Consider the following 21962-nt stretch of genomic DNA (forward strand, 5'->3'; position numbering starts at 1 on the left):
CTGGAAGCATTGGTGTGACTGGTGTGTTCAACAACAAGTTGATCCCGCTTCGGCGGATGTCTCTGTCATAGTCAATTTCTTGGCTTCCCTGGCTACCTCGGGTTTGGCGTATCCACAGTGAACAATTTTCGTTCGGCCATCTCGGCGGGCCATCTTCCGGTGGACAGCAAGCCTGCGGGTGAACACCCTCTGGTTTCTAAACTTCTGAAGGGTATTAGTCAAGCAAAACCTCTGCGCCCTAAATATGTCTCATTATGGGACGTGTCAGTGGTGCTACGCTTTTTGGAGGCTTGGCCTGTTAATTCTTTGCTCTTCCGTAAGCAACTGTCGGCCAAATTTACTATGTTGCTGTGTTTGATCTCTTGCAAGCGAGTGTCTGATGTCCGCGCTTTGGATCTGGCCGGCCGCCGATTCACGCCTGATGGCGTTACCTTTCATCTTACCAAGCGTACTAAGACAAACACTACTGTTATTTCTTATCCCGCTTTCCCTGCTCGTCCTAATCTGTGTGTCGTCCAGTGCCTCAAGGATTATGAGGTAAGTACTGCTTCTTTTCGTGCAGATATGCAGGGTCAATTGTTAATTGCTTTACAAAAACCTTTCCGTCCTGTCACCCCAGCTACTCTGGCTCGATGGGTTCGTTGGCTGAGGCTGGGATTGATATTTCTGTGTTTGGAGCACATTCAGCTCGTGGAGCCATGGCTTCTAAAGCCTATTCCATGAGGGTCACTTTGTTTGACATTATTAAAGCCGCTGATTGGTCCTCAGATTCTGTTTTCAAGACGTTTTACTTTAAACCTATTGATACTGTTGCTTCTGTTGTAGTGGGACAGCTTTGAACAAGCATAATCGGAGCCTCCTGTCCTGCAATAGAATTCAAAATTTGCAAACATTCGTGACAAGAATTTTCAATTCTATTAAGGACTAGGAGGCGAGGATTATCCCACCCGTTTTGTGTATGCATTTCTTTGTAAATCATATTCTGCATTTATGCTCATGATCTTGTTCTTTATATGCATACTGTTTCTTTACCCTCCCTTGCTTTTATGCACACTATTTTCCATGCCTTGGTATTACGGCTTTGTTTTCCTTTCAGGCTCTGATCCCAAATGAGGAGTTTCCAGAACTGTCGGAGGTCCATCTTCCTGCTTCGTCGGAGTCTTCTTCCTTCAGTTTCCTTCACCTGTTTGCCTTCGGGATGTTCCTTGGCCTTCCTGGATTGGTGATGCTGTTTTCATTGTTTGACTTTCCAGATTGGCTTTGTTCTGTTTTCCTGGAATTATTCTCACCAAAGAAAGAGGAAGAGTGACTGTCTCTATGGCCTTTTATACCACAGACTCTATGGTTGTTACCCATGTTTCTGGGTATTGTAGTTCTTTTATTTCTATGGCTGCTGGGGCTCATTAAAGAAATGAGATAGCATAATCCTCGCCTCCTAGTCCTTAATAGAATTGAAAATTCTTGTCACGAATGTTTGCAAATTTTGAATCATCAAGTTGATGGTACAACATACTATTTTACCCCCACTAGGGGAAGACTTGAGGCGGGAGCCTCCTCTGGATCCCAGGAAAATCCCTAAAGGTAAAGGCAAGGCTAAGCCTACGGCCTCCAGGCATTAAGCTACTACCTCGATGGATGCCTTTGAAAGGCCCTACCAGGCTTTTCTAAAGAGGCACCTGGATACTCAGGACCTTCAAGAGGATTCCCAGCCAGGTTGTACCCCAAAGAATATTTCTGCTCCCATCAGGGTACAGATGATAATACCGGGGAAGACACGGATAACCCTGATGGGGAGTGACGAGCCAGGTCTGAGAAGATCCTAGTGACCGGAAGGCGGCACCAAGAAACCCAGGTTGGAGGAAAAGGGCGGGGATACCATGATTATTGAATCCAGAAGATATTTATCACCCCTGCTTGGCGGATTGGATCCCTGAGCCCTCCGTGGCGCGATATGTAGCCAGCTGCATTTGAAAAACAATTGACCAGGAGGTCAGGGGCGTCTGTAGACCAAGTACCCCAGGCCTTCCTTAACTAACAAAGTAGCCCATAAAACAGACATCGATGCCAAGATGGCAACTTTCAACACAAAATCTGCTAAAGACCCTAAGAAGGGTCTGAACTGCTACTGGCGATCCTGCCAGGCCAAGGTCCTGGATATTCTGGGACCCTGGACCATTATTTCCGATATGGCTGTGGATGCCAAGGCATCAGGTCATGTGATCCATTCCTCGATCCTGCCGGGTTGGGCTCAACAGGCCCTTTGTTTCTTAGTCAATGCCAACTGTGCCTTATGAACGGAGTGCAGGCGATCCTTGTTAATTAAGATTGAACCCAGTGGGTGAACTCGCAACCACAGAAGCCAGCCTGGTAGCCAATGAAGGTCTCTTCGGAGAATCATTCATCAAAGAACTCTCATGTTTCATCAATACCTACTCATCCCTGGAAAAAGCCCTGCAGTCAATCAAGAATGTGTTTAACCAGCACATTTTTGGAAGGGCCGGAAGACGTAGGGTGCGCTTCTCTGGCTGGACCTACTCTTCCAACCTTCAGAAATTCGAGACACGACACCCCATCCAGTGGCAGGACCACAAGAAATTCGGGGTTTTTCCCCCTCAAGAGGTCGGGCAATAAAAGATTCGCCCAAGGAGCCATCAATGCACCCAGTGGTATAAACGGTTAGCATTTCCCTTCTTCCCTATCATAGGGAGGGGGGGGGGGAACGGCTACAGTGGTTTAGTCAAAACTAAATGTCCCTAAAAAAGGATGCCCGGGTTTTGCAGACTGTTAAATGCTTTCACATAGAGTTTTACGGCGCACCCAGAAAACACTCTCGCCCACAGTCTTCTCAGGAGGATGGGTGGGGTGCAGGTGGTAAACCAAGAGGTGCCAGACCTTGCACAAAAACGGGCGACACTTCACCCTTCCGTTTATTTTAGCAACATTTTTCTAATAAAGAAGGACAAGTGTTTCTGCCAGGTCATCAATCTGAAGAATTTCAACCAATGGGTGGTGTATCGCCACTTCAAGATGGAGGGAATTCACCTTCTAGAAGATAAACTACTGTCCAGCGATTAGTTGGTACCGCTCGACCTAAAGGACTTCTACCTCACGTACCCCCTCACACAGACGTTGTCTTCAGTTGGAGTGGAACAAACAATTTTTCAATTCACATGCCTACCGTTCCACCTACCGCCCGCACCCTGGTGCTTCACCAAGGTGCTACGACCAGCCATAGAAAGGCTTCAGGCACGGGAAGCGTCTTACAGCGTATTTAGACATTCTCTCAATGCATCAGGAAAAATCTACGCAAATCTCAACTTCAATTAATGCTAACGTTACAGGATATAGGATCATAGTAAACGCCCAAAAGTTGGAGTTTATTTCGGCTCAACAAATGATCTTCTTTGGTTTCGAAATCGACTCAGTGAAACAATTTCTACGCCTACCCCAGAGGAGGATATTACTGATTCGCAGGGAACTTTGATGGGCCTTAGCCAAAGAGATCATTTCCCTTCGGCATCTAGCCAGGGGCATAGGTCTACTATCCTCGTCAATCCAATCGATCTACCCAGGGCCTCTGCACTAGAGGGCCCTGCAACACCTGAAGGTGCAGCACCAACGGAGGAGTCTCTCTTATGCGCAGGAGGTCTCTCTGTCAGTAGAAGCCCAGATGGAACTTTGGTGGTGCCTAGATTACATGCAGGTCTGGAATGGCAGAGTCATCTTCGGGACTGCCCCGGACATAATCCTCAAGTCCAATGTCAGTCAGCAGGGATGAGGCGCTTGCTCTAGTGGTATTACCAGAGGAGGACAGTGGTCCAAGTGTAAGGAAGCCTACACATCAATTGCCTGGAACTTCTTGCAGGTTCCTTTGCGGTGAAGAGTCTAGCGGCCAACAACGTTTCTTGTGCGATTCTGTTGAAGATGGACAACATCTAAGGAGTATGGTGCATAAATCGCTTAGGGGGCACTAAGTCCAAGGTACTGGAGGATTTGGCCAGGGACTTTTGGAATTACTGTCTGGAAGACAAGCGGTTAGTGATGGCAGAGTTCCTTTCGGGGAGACTCAACAGACTGGCACCCAAGACACCCAAGGGATTACAGTGTATGGAAGCTGGATCCTTTGCTATTTCAGAGAATGATGGATTGGTGGTGGCCTTGTCCCATGGATCTTTTTGCCTCAAGGCTCAACCACCAACTTTCCCGGTTTTTCAGTTGGCAGCCAGATCCTCTGGCGGAGGCAACAGATGCTTTTCTCCAAGACCGGAGTCAGTTTCAGGGGTAAGCGTTTCCTCCGTTCTCAATGATAGCCAGGATCACATCCATGGTCAGGTGGCGGAAAGCAGAGGTGATCTTGGTGATACCCCTCTGGAGGTCATAAGTGTGGTATCCAGTTCTTCTGGAACTTTCTACGGATTTTCCAATCCGACTACCCACAACTCAACTTCTGACGGATCCTCATGGCAATTTACACCAGTTGGTGCAGGAAGGGACTCTTCAGCTGATGAGCTGGAGGATTATTGGGGACATTGGGAAGTACTGGGCCTTTCAAAGAGAGTTTTTGCCCTCATCAGTAGAGCTTGGTAAACCCATCCATCAAGAGATATGGTTTGGCGTGGCGGAGATGGTCATGCTGGCGTATGTGAAGGGATCTTGATCCCATGGGGGCAGATATAGTGCACATTGTCAAATTCCATTCCGAATCAGTGGATATGGGATTGGCCTACAGCACTACAAATACATGCCATTCAACGATTTTTGCAGGTATGTGACTGTTCATGACATTCTCGAAGGGGAACATCGTTTGGTTTGTCGGCTCCTAAGGGGAATTCGATTATCTGTCCCACTGGAACTGAAATATTCCTCGCTTTGGGATGTTACGGTTGTGCCTAGAATGCTGCGTTCATGGCAGGATAATCAATTCCTGTCGCAGAAGAAAATTACAAGTAATCTAGCAATGTTGTTGTGCCTAATTTCTTGTACAAGGGTGTCAGACGTTTGTGCCCTCTATGTTAAGCACGCATGTTTACTCCAAAGGGAGTATCCTTTACTATTTCAAGCCGTACGAAATCCAACACTGGGGTGGTTCATTACTCCATTTTTTCCAGTCATTCAAGGTTGGGGTGGTCTGTTGTCAGAGGTTCTGTGAATCCATGACCAAAGAGTACAGGCCACCAGGGGTAGCACAGTTAATCATTGTAGAAACTGGCATAAAAGGCTTCTTGAGGGAAATGAATATCGCCCGATGGGTGAGATGGGTCCTTCAAGAGGTGGGGATTGATACAACCTCATTTAGAGCGCACACTACTGGGAGGGCTATGGCCTCCAAGGCGTTTAAATTAGAAGGCCGCCTGGAGGATATCCTAAGAACAGCAGCTAGGTCTTCAGAATCAACCTTTAAGACCTTTTATTTCAAACCAATTACTGGCATGGCTTCACTGGTGGTTAACCAGCTTTAAATTAGCATAATCTGAGATTCTGAGTCCTGACATAGAATATAAAATGTCCTAGCTAACGTGAAGCAAAGTTTCAATTCTATTATGGACGAGAGGCGAGTATTATCCCACCCGATTGGATACAATCCTTTTACCCTACCGGTACGCCCAGGGATTACTGTTTGGATACGAATTTGAATTTTAATACATAATAAGACACTCTCCAGGATAGTATACCTTACAGTGGATTAAAGCAGTATTGTTTTTAACTTTTCTTAGGTTTTGTCTTTGTGACTATGGTTAAAATGTGATGCTTAATATTTCGTGGTGGTTCTTTGATTCTGAACCAGGATGTCTTATGTTTTTCCGTAGGATCGGAGTAGAAACAGGGATTCTGAGAGGATAACGAAGTTCATGATGCCTCGCTTGAAGAAAGAGGAAGTGCTTTTCCTTGATGTTGGATACATAGGGCTGACTCATTGGTTGTTTACCGCAAAGACCATTGAGAGTTGTAGTCTTTGGCGAATAGTTGTTGTTTTAAGGCTGCTGAGCAAAAATAAAGGAAAGAGAAAGCAGAATCCTCACCTCCGGGTTCTTAATAGAATTTAAACAACTTCACAGCTAGGAAAATTTATATTCATCTGCATAAAGCGTAAAAATAAGTCAGCAACGCTGAATTGCCTAAACAGAACAAAAAAAACGATTAAAAAAACATTGAAACAGATGGTATTGTTTTACAAATATTGACAGTGCATCAGGTTCGGTCACATCTTCATTAACAATTTATCTATTACAATCTAGAACAATCATCATAGCGGGATCAGTTAACGATTAAGAGTCTCATAAGTGGCTACTGCTCCCGGCCGTCCAACGCACTGAAAGGACTAAAGAAGATGTCCATGAATGCATGTATCTAAATAAGATGTTATTGCAACAGGTATAATACCCAAGGAGGTGGGTCTATATGCCAAGAACAGATGCATACTGGGTAAGTAGCATTTTCTGTTTGAGGCATATGAGCTGTTGGTCATATTCTATGCATAGACTATTTAGCAGTTATGTCCCAAAGCGGTGGTTAACCTGTATCTGTTGCAGTGGTCTGAAATAGTGCACGTAAAACTGCCTGGCCCACTCTAGCTTGTTGCCTTGCTAACCCATCTACACAATAGTGTTTTGTGAATGTGTGAGGTATAGACCATGTTGCAGCTTTGCATAGGTCATCTAAGAGCATATTTCCTAAGAAGGCCATGGAAACCCCTAGTTTGTGTGTAGAATGTGCCCTAGGGAGAACTGTTAACATTCGTTTTGCATTTGCATAGCATATTTGAATGCACTTAACTATCCACCTTGCAACACCTGATTTTGATATTGGATTGCCTTTATGTGGTGGAGCAAAAGCAACAAAAAGTTGCTTAGGGGCTCATGGGGAACACCAACTGCGCCATATCAGCAGGGCGCCACAGGTCTCTCCTTATTAAAGTAGACCCCAAGCTGGGGGACCTGGCTTCTTCAGAAGCAAGGGAGGTCTCTTAGGCGATCAGTTTGTCAAGGAACTGCGCAAGTTTGTTCCTACTTCCTCCTCCCTGGACAAGACTCAGGCATCCATGAAGCAAACTTTACCCCCCTAAGGTTTTCCCAGGAATCGATTGTGGCAGGGGTTGCTCAATGAGCAGTTTTGCCTCCTAAACCCCTGCTAGAGGACAGGGTTCCAGGAGAGGACAGTGACAGGAAGCAAGACTCTGCAAAGTTCAGTACCTTCTTTCCCTACAGAGGATGGCTATGTCAACGAGGCTCTAAAGGCAACATTAAAGGAACAACAGTCAAGGATCTGCCCAGGGTAAAAGTAACCCCTTCTTCTCACTTAAGTATAGCGGGCGGACTGACACTCTTCATACATAATTGGCGGGTGCTCAATACCGATGCATAAATGGTTCATGACTTTAACAGAGTTTTATGTCTCTCCTTGCCAGTCAGGGCCTTCATTGATATCAGGTTCTCCAAGCACGACTTGGAGCAGGTCGACAGGGAGGTTATGGGACTATTAAAGAAAGGGGCAATCTCTCTAACAGCTCTACATCCAGCTGGGTTTCTCAGCAATTCGTTGCAGGTTAAGAAAAGGGATGGCTGTTAAGGTCAGGTCATCACCTTGAAGGCCTTCAATGAGCGGCTGATATTTCGCCACTTTTAAACAGAGGGTATGGTATGCACCTCCTCTGCTACCTGTTACGCCTCCGGGACTGGCTGGCGAGACTGGATCTCAAAGAAGTCTACCTGGCTATTCCCATCTACCATCCACATTGCTGATTCCTTTAATTCAAATGGAGAAAACAGTTCTTCGAATTCATGGCTTCACCAAGGTGCTCAAGTAAAGCACTTGGGAGCCAGGAGCATTTGTCCTTTTCAAGTTTCAAGTTTATTGCTTGATTAATTAAAATCATCACAATACCCCCCCCTACATAAAATAAGTGAGTTTCATCTACTCAAACAACTAGAAGTGTCATATATGCAAATGTACATCTGTACTCTATCTCCCATACATTTCTAATGTGTAAAATTATGTTATTATAAAATCATTCTAAAACTATGTTTAGATCAAGTTACAGCAAAAAGTTAAAGTTATGTACCAACCAAATTAAAAGTATGGGAATAGGTTACATGCAATTATGATTAAAGATCATCCACTTGCTATAAGCAGCTGTTGACTAATCTCAAACTTGACTCCTCGGCAAGACAAGATACATGACGAACCCTCCAGCCAGCTTATCACTGCTTGTCTGCTAGAGCGAATGTTCAGGTTGATAAAAATCGCCTTTAGGTATTATCTCCTTTGGGTTCACATGGCTGGACATTGGCACATCAAATGGGCCAAGGTTTCCTTTTGGAATCCGCATAAGCGACAACGTTCTGAGTTAAAATCTGTCAACCAAGAAGGGGATAAATCCTTGGAGACATGCACCTCCATCCTGAACTTTAGAAAGCACATCTTCAAATAGGACCTAAAATGGGCAGGTAAGTAGGCTTGTGGTTTTGAAGACCTGTATGAGTTCATGACTGTCCATGCATGCCGTCTCTTTGTGAGCGCAAATGTATCTTCCAATAATGATTTCTTTTTACTTGCGACATTCACAGTTTTGTTAAAGGACGCTCGATCCATCTTGTTGTCCCATGCTGGTTGGAGTTCCAAAGTGGCCAAAGATGTACTCAGTAACTCCCCCAAGAGTTTGGGGTTTCTTGGTCGTTCTGTGACCTTACTTCGTCCCAGCAGAGTCGGTTTAGAGTGTCCACTTCGGATAACCGGAGGGGGTGGCAGAATTTAATAAAGTTGCTCATTGCCCTGTATTTAAGATCCTGAAGACCAAATTCCAGTCTTACCTGGGCGGGCGAGGCACATTTTGGCAAATCAAAAACTGCTTTATAGATTTTTGACTGCAATTCGTTCTGGAAATGCAAATCTTTGCCACACCAGGGAACAAGACCGTATGACAAACTTGGTTGGATTTGAGCAGCCATAACTTTTAACAAATGCGAATGGTTAAGGCAGTCCAATTTTCTGCGCAAGGATCCGTAGGCATAGATCAGGGACTGGGTCTTTGCTTTGAGGGACATTTTGTGTTCTTTGTGACTTGTGTCCTGCCCAATTATTATGCCCAAATATTTGTATGAACTTTTTTCTTCCACATGGGCCCCCTTAACCCTCCATTTGAACTTTAATTTCCTACTGTCAACCAGACGAACAATTTTTGTTTTGTCTTTATCTATCTCTACCTGTTACGAATCCAGGTAGGATGCCAGGTTGTTTATTGATCTTTGTAGTCCCACTGGGGTTTGGCTTAACAAGACTATATCGTCTGCATATTGGAGGATTGCGACTGGCTTATTGGCCAGTTTCGGGGGGTGGCAGTCTGGGTTTTCAAAGTGTCGGGCAATGTCCGATAAATACAGATTAAAAAGGCTTGGGGCCAAGACACAGCCTTGCTTCAGACCACTTTGTGTAGGGATACTTCCGGAGGTGCTCAACCCGTTTCCCAGCTTGACTCTTGTCCAGGTGTCAGTGTGCAAGGTTACAATGGCGGTGAGGAGTGCATTTGGTATGCCCCATCTTTTAGGTTTGCTCCATAAATGATTCCTGCTCACTCTGTCAAATGCTGATTTAACTCCTTGGGTGCTAAGCTGATCCCCTCCTGTGCTGAAAGTTATTGAATCCCCTTATTCATGACGAGCTCAGCTAGTCATGAGCACACGAGAGGTGTACCTCATGACGAGCTGAGCTCGTCATGAGCATCAAAGGGGTTAATATCCACGAAACAGGCTAGGAGACGGACTTTCCTTCTTTGCGCCTGTTCCGTCAACAGAGCTAGGGTTGTGTGACTGGCCATCAAATTTATTAGGTCAATTTGGACGTCCATTTTATCAGATTGGAAATGTAGTACTTTTATGGATTGGTCCAAGGTTTGAATCAAATTGTCAGCCCATTTCGTGTTGTGGCGGTCATCGCTGTGTTGTGTCATTGCTGACGAGCTGGGGCTTGACCCATTTCCGGAAGAGATTGTTATTGGTGAAAACAGGATTTGTTGTTTCTTTGTTATAGGGCTATGGCCATCCTCCTGTGGTTCTGTTATGTTGACATCTTGAATTCTTTGAGGATTCAGAGGCGTTGATGAGACCAGAGTGGCTCTTCTTTCTGGGATTGTATTCTTTGGGCTCGGGGTAAGTTGCTCCCTGTCCAGTCCCATCCCTTCTAGAGACTCCAAGACTTCAATTAGGTTTGCCTCGCTTATATTGGAAATCGATTTGCTGATCCGCAATTCCTTTGTTGCTAGACTTGCTGCTGATTTTATTAGGTCTATTTTTTCCTCCTTTGACCATTTTGTATTAACACGGCACTGTTCCTTATTTCCTTGGGGAATCTCACCGACGTTTCGATTTACTATAAGTGAGGGGTCGTTTTGTTCCTGTATTTGACCTTCAGTAAAGGAGTGGGATTTTTCACACTCTTAACTTGTCCCCATGAGAGCCTCTAGGACCTCTAGATCCGAGGGTTCCGCTGTGTCTCCGGTATTAATTTTATTGGTTTGGCTTCTTTTTGTACTTCAGTTACATCTCCCGGTTTAGTTTTGGGAGTTAATCCCGTCCTTTCAATTACTGCCTGGTGCACCTGGGCTTTTACTGGTACCAATTTTCTGCCATCTGTATGTGCCAGCCGAATCTCTGGAAATCGTTCTTGTGATGGTACACTGTCTAACATAGCCGTGGTTGTATTTTGGCCAGCTGCATTGGGGTTGGCAGTAGTGCAGATTCCCTTTGGGGGGCGTACATAGCCGTCAAGGGGTCTTTTAAGAAGAAAAACTTTTGTATCACTGTTTGGTGAGTCGGTTTGGAGTTTGACTTTGTTGGTGGGGTTGGGACTGAAACCAGCCTGTCCCTGTGACCCCCTCCGTTTTCCCCAATGTTGGTTTGAGACCTCCTCCTCTTGTTCTTTTAGTTTAGTTTTTTTGTTTTTGTTTCCTTGTTTCCTTCGCGGTCTTGCAATGGCCTCCTGGCGGATGGTACCTGATCGCATCTGTGCAAAATCCCAGCGCTGTGTTTCTTTGCACACACCCGGGTGCTGGCGGCCAAAATGCACTTCCTTAACTTCCTCTAACACTAACACCTGTCGATCTCTTTAACGGCTGTGCTTCGGTAAATGCAGCCCTGCACTAACTAGCCCCGTGGCTTAGGGGTGGCTGCTGATGGGGCAAATCACTGGCCAGGGGCCCAACCCAATTGCAAATAACAGGGTACACTGGGCACTTCAAACCGCTCTCTCACCTCGCATCCAATGCCGCTGATAGCGCTGATGCTCCTCCGCCACTTTACTGCGGCTGGCTGATGACGCTGGTGATGCCGGTTAGCTCTGGTTTGCTCTGGTTTGCTCTGGCCGCTCCAACTTCTATTGTTGCCCTTTGCTGCTTGGCTTGCAACAGAGATCTGTGTCCGTGCTCGTGCTCAGTCCACACCCCCACCTGCTCCTGCACCACCTCACTGTAGCCTCACTGCGGCCGGGACTTCAGCCGCTCTCATCGCTCTTCACCAGGTGCGCCCTACACTCGGGCGCCTCTCGCAGCCTGGGCAGATGCAGATACAAATTCCACGGGGGAGCTGCGGTTTTCTGCCGAAATCCGCAGTAACAAAGCGCGCCCGGGCTTACCCGGGACTCCCCTTTCTCCTTTCTCCTCGTTGCCTCAATGCACTCGCTACCTCAGTGCAGGTGCCGGGGGCCGCCGCGGGCCAGTCACAATCAGCCCCCCCCTGGCTCGCTGTACCAATGCTGGCCCGGCTCGGCTAGCTCGACTCGCTGCTGTGCTTGCTGTGGAGGACTTGCTTTCTGTCGTCCGCGTGTCTCTCTCTACTGCACTATAGTGGCCAGCTCTCACGATGCTCATATCTCACGAGTTAAGTGTCTTATTGTTTAACTTGACAACATTATTGTGATGGACCAATGTCCATGGAAGCTAGCGGAACATGCTATGAGGTTTTCATGGAGGTGTGAGTTGTTGTACTAACAGTATATTGAAAGAAACTACATTTCCCATGAACACTGGGGAAAATAGAAATAAATAAAGTCCATCCAGTTCGCTTGTTGGGTATTAACTTATAGCCCTTAATCTACTTCATTATGGCTCTTTCTTCGAACGTCCCTCAGCATGCCAGCTGCAACATCTAATCCTTTTTCGGCAATTTGTTCCATATTTACTGCAGTACCTGTGTTGCCAGCATTATGCAGTGTTCTAAAGACAATGCTTTTAGTTAAAGTTATGCAAAAACAACAGTTGGTGGACAGAATGCAGAACAATGTCGTACATTCACCCCAGTACAGAGATCTGTGCCTAAATCCATAGTTTGTAATCAAGCTATCCTGGCTGATGAGGGCTGAACGCTCGAAACTGGTCCTAGGATGCTTGTTTCCAGTCCAGGGAGGACCTGGCTTGGCAGTTCGGGCTGGACTGTTCCCATGGGGCACAGGGCAAGACTGATTTGCATATGGCTGGGTTCAAACTGGAATGGCATGGTGAGAAAAAAAGGATGGATTTAGGCACAGATCCCTGTACTGGAGTGAATATATGACATTGTTCTGCATTCTGTTCATCAGCTGTTGGTTTGCATTTGTCACCCTGAGTGGGACGGGTATGCTCAGACGTGAGTCCCATGCTCTCCATGACACTGGAATCAAGCTGTCCTGGCTGATGAGGGCTGAAAGCCTGAAACTGGTCCTAAGACGAATGCTTCCAGTCCAGGGAGGACCTGGATTGGCAGTTCGAGCTGGACTGTACCCATGGGGCACAGGGTCAAGAGTGATTTGCATATTGCTGGGTTCAAACTGGAATGGCATGGTGAGCAAAAAAAAGGATGGATTTAGGCCCAGATCTCTGTACTGGGGTGAATATATGACATTGTTCTGCCTTCTGTTCATCAGCTGTTGTTTTTGCATTTAGTTAAAGTTATGGCTGCTATCTGTAATAAAGTATAGAAAGGATACGCTTAATCCTCGGCTCTGCGTCCTTAATACAACTGAAATTTTACGTTCCGATAGCTAGGAAGTTTTATATTCTGGCGAGATAAAAGCAAAAAAAAAACTAAACCCAACTGACCAACAGCATCATACAGAATTAAAAAAACACAGGCTAAATTACATTTGACATACAATCTAACTGTTGAGAGCTTCTGATTGGTTTAATCATTTTTTTTTGTTCAATTACTAGACAACAGATTTTTAAGGTACCAACATATATCACTTGAAAAGCCTATAGTTAATGCCAGACAAAAGTTAAATGATTACCAGGAAAAAAATTAACGTTAAAGGAAAATTAATAAGGTGAAGTCAATATAAAATCATACCAGTTGTTCCCACAGGACTGATAGATCATGTGGACAAATATGGCTGGCCAGAACTCCTCAAAGGGACTAAGGTCAAAGTGGTATCTGAAAAGCAATAACAGTGCACAGTTACACCAAAAATGCGTCATTTTTTATTCTTCTATTTTTTAGAATGTAACAGTTGCTTTGTGTACATATTTTAAAAGGATTGAGGAAAGCTGGCAATTACCCGATACCTCTAAATATTGTACACTCGTATGTAGCACGTTCTCGGATTTGCACAAATATTGATGTATATTTGACTAGTAAAGTAACTGTGTGTAATTATCACAGTATAGTATGCTACTTAGTGGGACGTCAATATATCACATCAATCTTTCTAGGTTATATTGCAGGAAAGAGGTGGCCTAGCTACAGAGTCTAGCAACAGAACTTAGGTGAGCATGGATTTATGCTTCTGTGCTTCCCTCGCCAGTCAAAAGATGGAGACTTTTTACACATTTTACAAACAGAGAATAAACAGAAGTACCATTGTATTAGCCTTAGACCTTAAGTGAATTTTAAATGAATGCCTTAAGCTACATTGCATACAGCCTGTTGCAAACACTCTTTTGTGTTCTTAAAGAATAAAGGGCCAGATGTATCAAAGGGTTTTGCCCATTCTGTGTCTATGGGAAAATGTGTTGATGCATATGGCCCAAAGTTTTGATTAAAAAAAAGCGAAAGTCGAACTCAGATGGATCCAACAGGTTATTATCGTTGATGAATTGGGTCAATTGGGAGTTCATAATTTTATCAATTATTTTGGCTGGTAGAGGAAGCCTGGCAATAGGGCGGTAGTTGGTAGAGTCAGTGGGCTCCAGTGAGGGTTTCTTGGGTAATGGGAAAATGGAGGTATCTTTCCAGGTTGAGGAGAAACAGCCAGTGATAAACATGGAGTTGAAGATGTCTGAGACCTGGACTAACCACATCACCGATTTCTTTAAGAATTATCGGTGGGCAGGGATCAAAGGGGGGGATCCAGATTTGGAATCTTGGATGTATCTGGCAATGGTCTCAACTGAGACGGGAGAAAAGGCAAGCAGAGTGTTGGTGGTACGCTCACTGCGAGAGGAGTCTGTTGATGTTAGGGGGGTAGAGTTCTGAAAGTTGTTGAAAATATCCAATACTTTGGATTTGATGGTTGTTGCAATGTGATCGCAAAGCTCTTGATCGCATTTAATTGCTGGACCTTTTATCGAAGTGAGTATGTTCACCACTCGGAAAAGTTCCTTAGAGGAGTTTTTTGCTTCCTTGATTTGTTTGGTATAGAAGTCCTTTTTGTTAGCTATTAGATGATGGAAGAAGGTGGCGAGGGAGTCGCACAAGGCTTGCAACGGCGGGATGTCTGTGTTGGAGCTGGGGTTGGAGAGTTCCTTCACGATGTTGAAGAGCTACTTGCTATTGTGTGCGTTGTTGTTGAGGTGGTCTTTGAAGGAGGTCCTCTTGGCCGACCAGATGAGGTGGTGGTGGTGGTTGCGGATGGTGTTCTTGTGTGCTGCGTGGCTGTCCGGAGTTTGTTCATTGTGCCATTCCTTCGCTAGTTTCCGGCAGGCTTGCTTGGAGGCAAGGAGTTCTGGGGTGAAATAGCTGGCCCTCTTGCTGGTGTCTCTGTGGGGGGTTTCTTCAGTGGGGCGAGGGTGTTGGTGCAGTCCTCGATAAAGCGTCTGAGGTGGTGGGCAGCGTCGTCGGTGTTTGGAGGGTTCGGTGGGTGGGCTGAGAGTGAGGTTTGCATGTAGTTGGTCTTTGGTGATTTAGCTCCAGCAGCGGCGGGGGATCTGTTGGGTGCGGTGGTGTGTGGTGGGTTTCTGGAAGGCGAAGTGGATGCAGCGGTGGTCGGTCCAGAGGAGTTCGGTGGTGCGGCTGACAGAGACGTGCGGGCTTGAGGAGAAGATGGGGTCAAGCGTGTGGCCGGCGGAGTGGGTGGGTGTTGACAAGTTGCTTCAGTCCGACGTTGGCAAGGTTATCGATGAGGGTTGTGGAATTGTTGTTGTCGTTCTCAAGGTTAAAGTTCAGGTCTCCGAGGAGGATGTAGTTGGTGAAAGTCAGGGTGAGCGTGCTGATGAAGTCTGCAATGGAGTCGCTGAACTGGGGACGGGGTCCAGGGGTCGGTAGACGAGGGTGATTCTGAGGGTGGAGTTAGGGTCTGTGTGGATCTGGAAGTGCATGTGTTCGGCGGTGCTGAGCGCGTCGTCGGTGTTAGTCGACACCCTGATGCTGTTCTTGTGGACGATGGCGATTCCTCCTCTGACATCATTGGTGCTGTCTCTGCGGGTGATCTTGTAGCCGTCTGGGATGGCTGTGGTGATGTCGGTTGCGGAGGAGTCGTTCAACCATGTCTCTGTCAGGAAGGCGACGCACAGGGATGTTGTGTTAAGCAGGTCCCAGAGCTCAGCGGCGTGTTTGCATGCAGAGCGGGTGTTCAGTAGTATGCATCGGGGGTGGTTGAGGTCTTTCTTGGCGGGTGGTTCGTCGGCTCGGAGGCTGGTGTAGCTGCAGTTCCGGCAGGTGAAGGGACCATGTGTGTGTTTCGGGGCAGCCTTGAAGCAGGTGTGGGTCCGTCAAGAGTTGAGAGCGTGCAAAGTGCTTGCGTTGTAGTGTCAGTCGTCGTGGCGGGTGCGGGGGCCAGCGGTTCTGGCGCTGGGCACGGTCCAGGCACGGAAGGGCGCAGACGGGCTTGCCTTCGGTGCGCAAGCGGCTGGCATATATGGGGAGGTGGGAGGGAGGAGCAGGCGGGGGCGGCGAGTGGGAAGACAGGGCGACGGGGCGCAGGGGACGCAGCGGCGGGGGCGGTGAGGGTCAATGAAGTGCACAGAAGGCAAAAAGGCACAAAAAACGAGGGAAAACAAGTGTCACAGACGGCAAGAGGGCACAGAAATACAGGGAAAAAACGAGTGGCACAGAATGCAAAAAGGGCACAAGAATACAGGGGCAGCTGAGAAACAGAAGGCAAAAACGGGTAGAGAGGCACGGGGCAGCAAGGGGAACAGAAGGGAAAACCGGGCTGAGAGACACGGGGCAGCGAGGGATACAGAAGGAAAAGCTGGGCAGAGACACGGGGCAGCAATGGGTAGAAGAGGAAAAAACGGGCAGAGACATGGGGGCAGCGAGGGGTACAGAAGAAAAAACCTTGCTGAGAGACACGGGGACAGCGAGAGAACAACAGCATTCATAGACACAACAATGAAATATAGGCAATACAATAAAACAAAGCGGAAAGATGGACAAACCTACGGCCTAACACTGGCCACCAGGGATGAGGATCAGGTGGTAGCCTGCGGGTGGTGGAGGGCCTCGAACTTCCTCAGCAGCACTAGCAGGGACACACAGGCGGTGCTGTGCGGAGGGGGGCCACCTACCTGGTGGGGTCAAGGGTTGCTCCCACTCATCGTTCTGTTTAGTACCTAAGCAGAGCAGCTCAACAGTAAGCCTGGATGTGAAATTCTCGCTCGTCAAAGTTACGTTCTCGAGAGTGAGCGAGCAAAATCTACCGCCAGACTACCTCACAGCAAGATTCATCAAAAGCTGGAGTTAGCGGATGGTCGCTATTGCTCTCGTTAAGAAACCTTCTGCTTGCGTTGAGGAAGCTGCCGTTTGAATAGAACATCTACTCGAGTGGCAGAAAGAAGCGGGCCCTCTTGCGCTCCGCGTAGTGCCATTCACGCTGCGCAGGACCAACACCCTGTGCTAAAAATCAGCACAAATGGTGTGACGCAATGCACTCCGCCACTTGTGGTTACTTCACGTAGCCAAGTTTTTTATCAGTTCGCGGATCTCCACCCAGGCCTACTTGACAGACCATGCAGACTACAGATGCAGTCATAGTGAAATTCAAGTCATTTGCAAAGTTGAAGCTTCTCAATCTGTAGGGGGCTGCAATGGAAGCTTATAATTTATCCCCATCTTTTTCCTCGACAGTGTGGTGTTGCTGGTCGAAACCAATCTGACAACTTCCACGAATAAGTACACTTCTGACACTGCTTAGCAAATGTTGAGGCACACTATGGGAATACACTCCAAATGCTGTTATTCAGTGTGTCATAGCATATTTATCACATCTAAATGGCATTTTTTTGCCATGCTTGAAGACATCACTGCATTATTATGCAGGCAATAAATTCCAAAACACCTAGGGCCTGATTACGATGTTGGTCAAAAAGCCTCGATATTTTACAACTGGCAAAGTCGGTTTAAATTCGGACTGGCTGATTATGATACAGCCGGTCGGAATTGAAACAGGTCGGACATTCTGGCTGGCTTCCGACTAGCTCAAGGAGCCCGCCGGCACTGGCCTGTCATCCAAATTGACAGAAGTATATGCAGTCCGGATTACGATTCATGGTTACCGGCAGGGTTTCCATGCCAGCCTTTCTGAACTGGAAACCCTGGCGGAAAGTGTGGTTGGGGGCCCCTAGAAGGGCCCCTTTTCCCTTACGGCCTCGGGTTGGGGGCCGAGGGGACACCTATGGTGCCCCCCTGTTAATCCCTGCACTTATGGGGTGCAGGGATTAACACAACCTCACCATGTGCGGTCGCATCATAATCAGGCGGTCGGGATCGCTGACCGGACGTCATTCGGGACCGCTGACCGGACGTCGGTCGGTACCGCTGACCGGACGTCGGTCAGTCATGTTTCCGACATGGTGTCGGTCGAAGGAATCTCCGACCAACATCGTAATAGGCCCCCTAATATTTAATTGTTTATTGTTAACATTCCGACCAGTTAGAGAATTACAATAAACTGGCTAGGAAATTACCAGTTTATGTGGAATATTTGATTATTGCATTTTGAACGGTCGTTTCCTAGAAACTACTCTGTTTAGCCTCCTTCTGAACACTAATGAAGAGATTTAACGGTGGTTACCTAGAAACTACGCTGTTCAGCCTCCTTCTGTACACTAACAAAGAGATTTTACATGCCATATTGAGGATACAAAAGACTATGTGAGACAAGGTAGCAGTTGAATTACAATTCCCAGGAATTTGCAGCAAATAAGAAAGGAACATCTGAACCTGGTCAAATATGTAGTCTGGGTAGCAATGTTAAGGCTTAGATCAGGTATTACAGAGGTTTTTGTAGGGCGCAGGACAACAATCTCAGAACATGCGAAGGCCCGGCAATTCATATTTTAAGTACTAACTACAGACAGATTCTGTTTTTCAAATGACATGAGCGCTGAACTCTAAGAACATGCCATTCTGTTAAAAACAGGAAACTTAATTTTTAACTGTATGCTCCAGGAGTTTAAAAGAGCATGAGTGGTTAGGAGCAAACTAAAAGCACGCCTGTTCTGTTATTGTTTGAAATTCATTTGAGCAAAGTACTTTACCAAACATTACCAGAGCCAGCAATCAGACGGGGCACGGCTGATACAAGCAAACATTTTCTACTAAAGGTCCATCAATGAGCGTCAGAGCTAAAAAGGACAAGAATAGGGGTCTGACAAATCTAGGCTCAAATGACAAAACAGGCATTGAAGAGACCATTAATTTAATGTAAAAAGTAACATCTGCATGTAATAAGGAGGATTCACGAGAAAAACAAACATTTAAAAAGGCGTGCAGAATAGTACAAAAATCTACTGAAGACTAAATTCCTATGAGGTCACTGCCCACTAGACCACGTCTTGGTTTAAAAAGTTTAGCTACAGCTCTGATCGAGGAAGTTCAATCAACTGTTTCATCTGCTACTTTTCGAGCACAGTGGCATTTCCTGGCAAGGGCTGGGGTTGAAGTCATGAAATGAAATGTAATTTTTGGGTATCGGCACAGACTATCATTGCAGCTATGTCGGAAATGAAACCACAAATGTAAACGCTTCTCCCAACTTCCCTATCTGCAAAAATGAGATGCAGAACACAGTTTCACATAGGAAGCAGGTTTACCAGCTTCTGGTGGGGATTAAGCGGTTTTAAAAACGGTCTGCCATTCAATTAAAGCTTTCCATCCTAAACCCCAAGAAAGGGGCATACTTTATTTAGGAATTAGAATCATGGTTGTGTCAAAAACGAATTATATGTTCATTATTTATCTGGTGGGGCAGTGGTGCACTACTCTTCAAGATATGAATTTCATACTACCAAAAATAGCACACGGAAATAAAATATTCCAATAAATAAAAATTCTAAACATTTGATGCTTGCTTTGTGACAATGCGGTCCAAAGTACCTATCCAGTGCTAACATTACAATAGATACGAACAGTACAACAAATGCCTTTTGAAAACAGGTGTGCCCTGCACTTACAGTGGTAGCTACTATGCTAAGGCGGAGGAGCATCGCCCCACAGAAGGTCAAAAGGGTAAAAATAAAATGGTAACTCATTGTTATTTTCTTTTTACGTCGTTGTTCAGCTGGGGCGAGGGGGTGCAGCTCTGCTCACAGAGCATGGCAGGGAGGAGAGGTTTGCCCACACCCAGTGTGCATGACGCTTTGGCCGGCACTCTTGGGCCGGTCAAATCGTCATACGCACTTTGTATGCCCTCCATGCAGGCTGCATTACAGACTGCATGGAGAACATGCCCAGCCTCCTATTCTCTGGCTGATCGCCGATCGATGGTGCTCAGGCCAATCACAACACTGCATTGCAGCATTTTGATTGGCTATCGGGAGGCGGGGAGTCGGGTGCTTCCTGATCTGCAGGCGAAGAGGCCCGAGCGCAGGAGGCGCCAGACAGATACATGTATTTGATTTTAACTCATGCCCCATCTCCCCTGCGTACCGCCTCCCACCGCTGGTAAATACCAGCTGCCACTGCGTGTGTATGTGTGTGTGTGTGTGTATATATATATATATATATATATATATATATATATATATATATATATATATATATATATATATATATATATATATATATATATATATATATATATATATATATTGCCACATAAGAAGGTTGCCCTCGGTAGGAGTGCCCTTAGGAAAAAGCACTTGTTGCAGTGAGGACCACAGGCTGCTGGTATTCAGAGCTGGCATCCGGAATAAGCAGGCTTTACGCGTTTCGAATTCACATTCTTGATCAATCAATCAATCAATCAGTGACACTTATAAAGCGCGCTACATACCCGTAGGGTCTCAAGGCGCTGGGGGGGGGGGGGGGGGGGGGGGGGTATATGGCGGGGGGGGGGGGAGCCGCTACTGCTCGAACAGCCAGGTCTTCAGCTTCTTCCTGAAGGAGAGGTGGTCTTGGGTCAGGCGCAGGTCGGGAGGGAGGGAGTTCCAGGTCTTGGCGGCCAGGTAGGAGAAGGACCTTCCTCCTGTAGTCGCTCTTCGGATGCGGGGGACGGCGGCGAGGGCGTGGTTGGCTGATCGGAGGTGGCGTTTGGGAGCGTAGAAATTGACTCGGCTGTTGAGGTAGCTCGGGCCTTGGTCGTGTAGGGCTTTGTGTGCGTGGGTGAGGAGGCGGAAGGTGATTCTTTTGTTGACGGGGAGCCAGTGAAGGTCTCTCAGATGTCCGGAGATGTGGCTGGTTCGTGGGATGTCGAGGATGAGTCTGGCTGAGGCGTTCTGGATCCGCTGGAGTCTCTTCTGGAGCTTGGCGGTGGTACCGGCGTAGAGGGCGTTGCCGTAGTCCAGTCGGCTGGTGACGAGGGCCTGGGTGACGGTCTTCCTGGTCTCGGTGGGGATCCACCAGAAGATCTTCCGTAGCATGCGTAGGATGTTGAAGCATGCCGAGGAGACGTTGTTGACTTGCCTGGTCATGGAGAGGGAGGAGTCCAGGATGAAGCCCAGGTTGCGTGCATGGTCTGTCGGTTTGGGTGCGGTGCCCAGGGCGGGAGGCCACCAGGAGTCGTCCCAGGTGGAGGGAGAGGAGCCCAGGATGAGGACCTCCGTCTTGTCCGAGTTCAGTTTCAGGCGGCTGGTCGTCATCCACTCGGCTACCTCTTTCATCCCTTCGTGCAGGTTGGCTCTGGCGGCGGCGGGGTCGTTGGTCAGGGAGAGGATCAGCTGGGTGTCGTCGGCGTAGGAGATTATGCTGAGGTTGTGTTTGCGTACGATGGCCGCGAGGGGGCTCATGTAGACGTTGAAGAGGGTGGGGCTCAGAGATGATCCTTGGGGGACGCCGCAGATGACTTCGGAGGCCTCTGACTTGTACGGTGGAAGGCGGACTCTCTGTGTTCTTCCGTCGAGGAAGGAGATGATCCATTCCAGCGCCTTGTCCTGGATTCCGACGTTGCTGAGGCGCCGTACTAGGGTGCGGTGGCAGACCGTGTCGAATGCCGCGGAGAGGTCTAGGAGGATGAGGGCCGCTGTTTCTCCGTTGTCCATCAGGGCTCGGATGTCATCGGTGGCGGCGATGAGGGCGGTCTCGGTGCTGTGGTTGGCTCGGAAGCCGGACTGTGAGGGGTCGAGGGATCCGTTCGTCTCGAGGAAAGCGGCCATCTGCTTGTTGACGGTCTTCTCGATGACTTTGGCTGGAAACGGGAGGAGCGAGATGGGGCGGTAATTCTTGAGGTCGGTGGGGTCCGCTGTTGTTTTCTTGAGTAGAGCGCTGAGTTCGGCGTGTTTCCAGCTCTCAGGGAAGATGGTGGTGTCGAAGGATGTGTTGATGATGTCTCGCAGGTGGGGTGCGATGACAGCGTCGGCCTTGTTGAAGACGTGGTGAGGGCAGGGGTCGGTCGGTGATCCGGAG

General features: G+C 47.3%; 1 protein-coding gene across 2 annotated transcripts in view; it reads right to left on the reverse strand.

The window, feature by feature from the left end:
- The window catches only part of LOC147708648 (cAMP and cAMP-inhibited cGMP 3',5'-cyclic phosphodiesterase 10A), a 1277009-nt gene that overhangs the window by 328692 nt on the left and 926355 nt on the right, over positions 1-21962 (reverse strand). For both annotated transcript variants that reach the window (XM_086927318.1, XM_086927317.1), the window contains exon 15: positions 13311-13394. In XM_086927318.1, the coding sequence (XP_086783444.1) occupies positions 13311-13394 (84 nt within the window). The remainder of the gene's footprint in view (positions 1-13310; positions 13395-21962) is intronic.

Source organism: Lissotriton vulgaris, chromosome 6, assembly GCF_964263255.1.
Source record: "Lissotriton vulgaris chromosome 6, aLisVul1.2, whole genome shotgun sequence".
Taxonomy (NCBI): Eukaryota; Metazoa; Chordata; class Amphibia; order Caudata; family Salamandridae; genus Lissotriton; species Lissotriton vulgaris.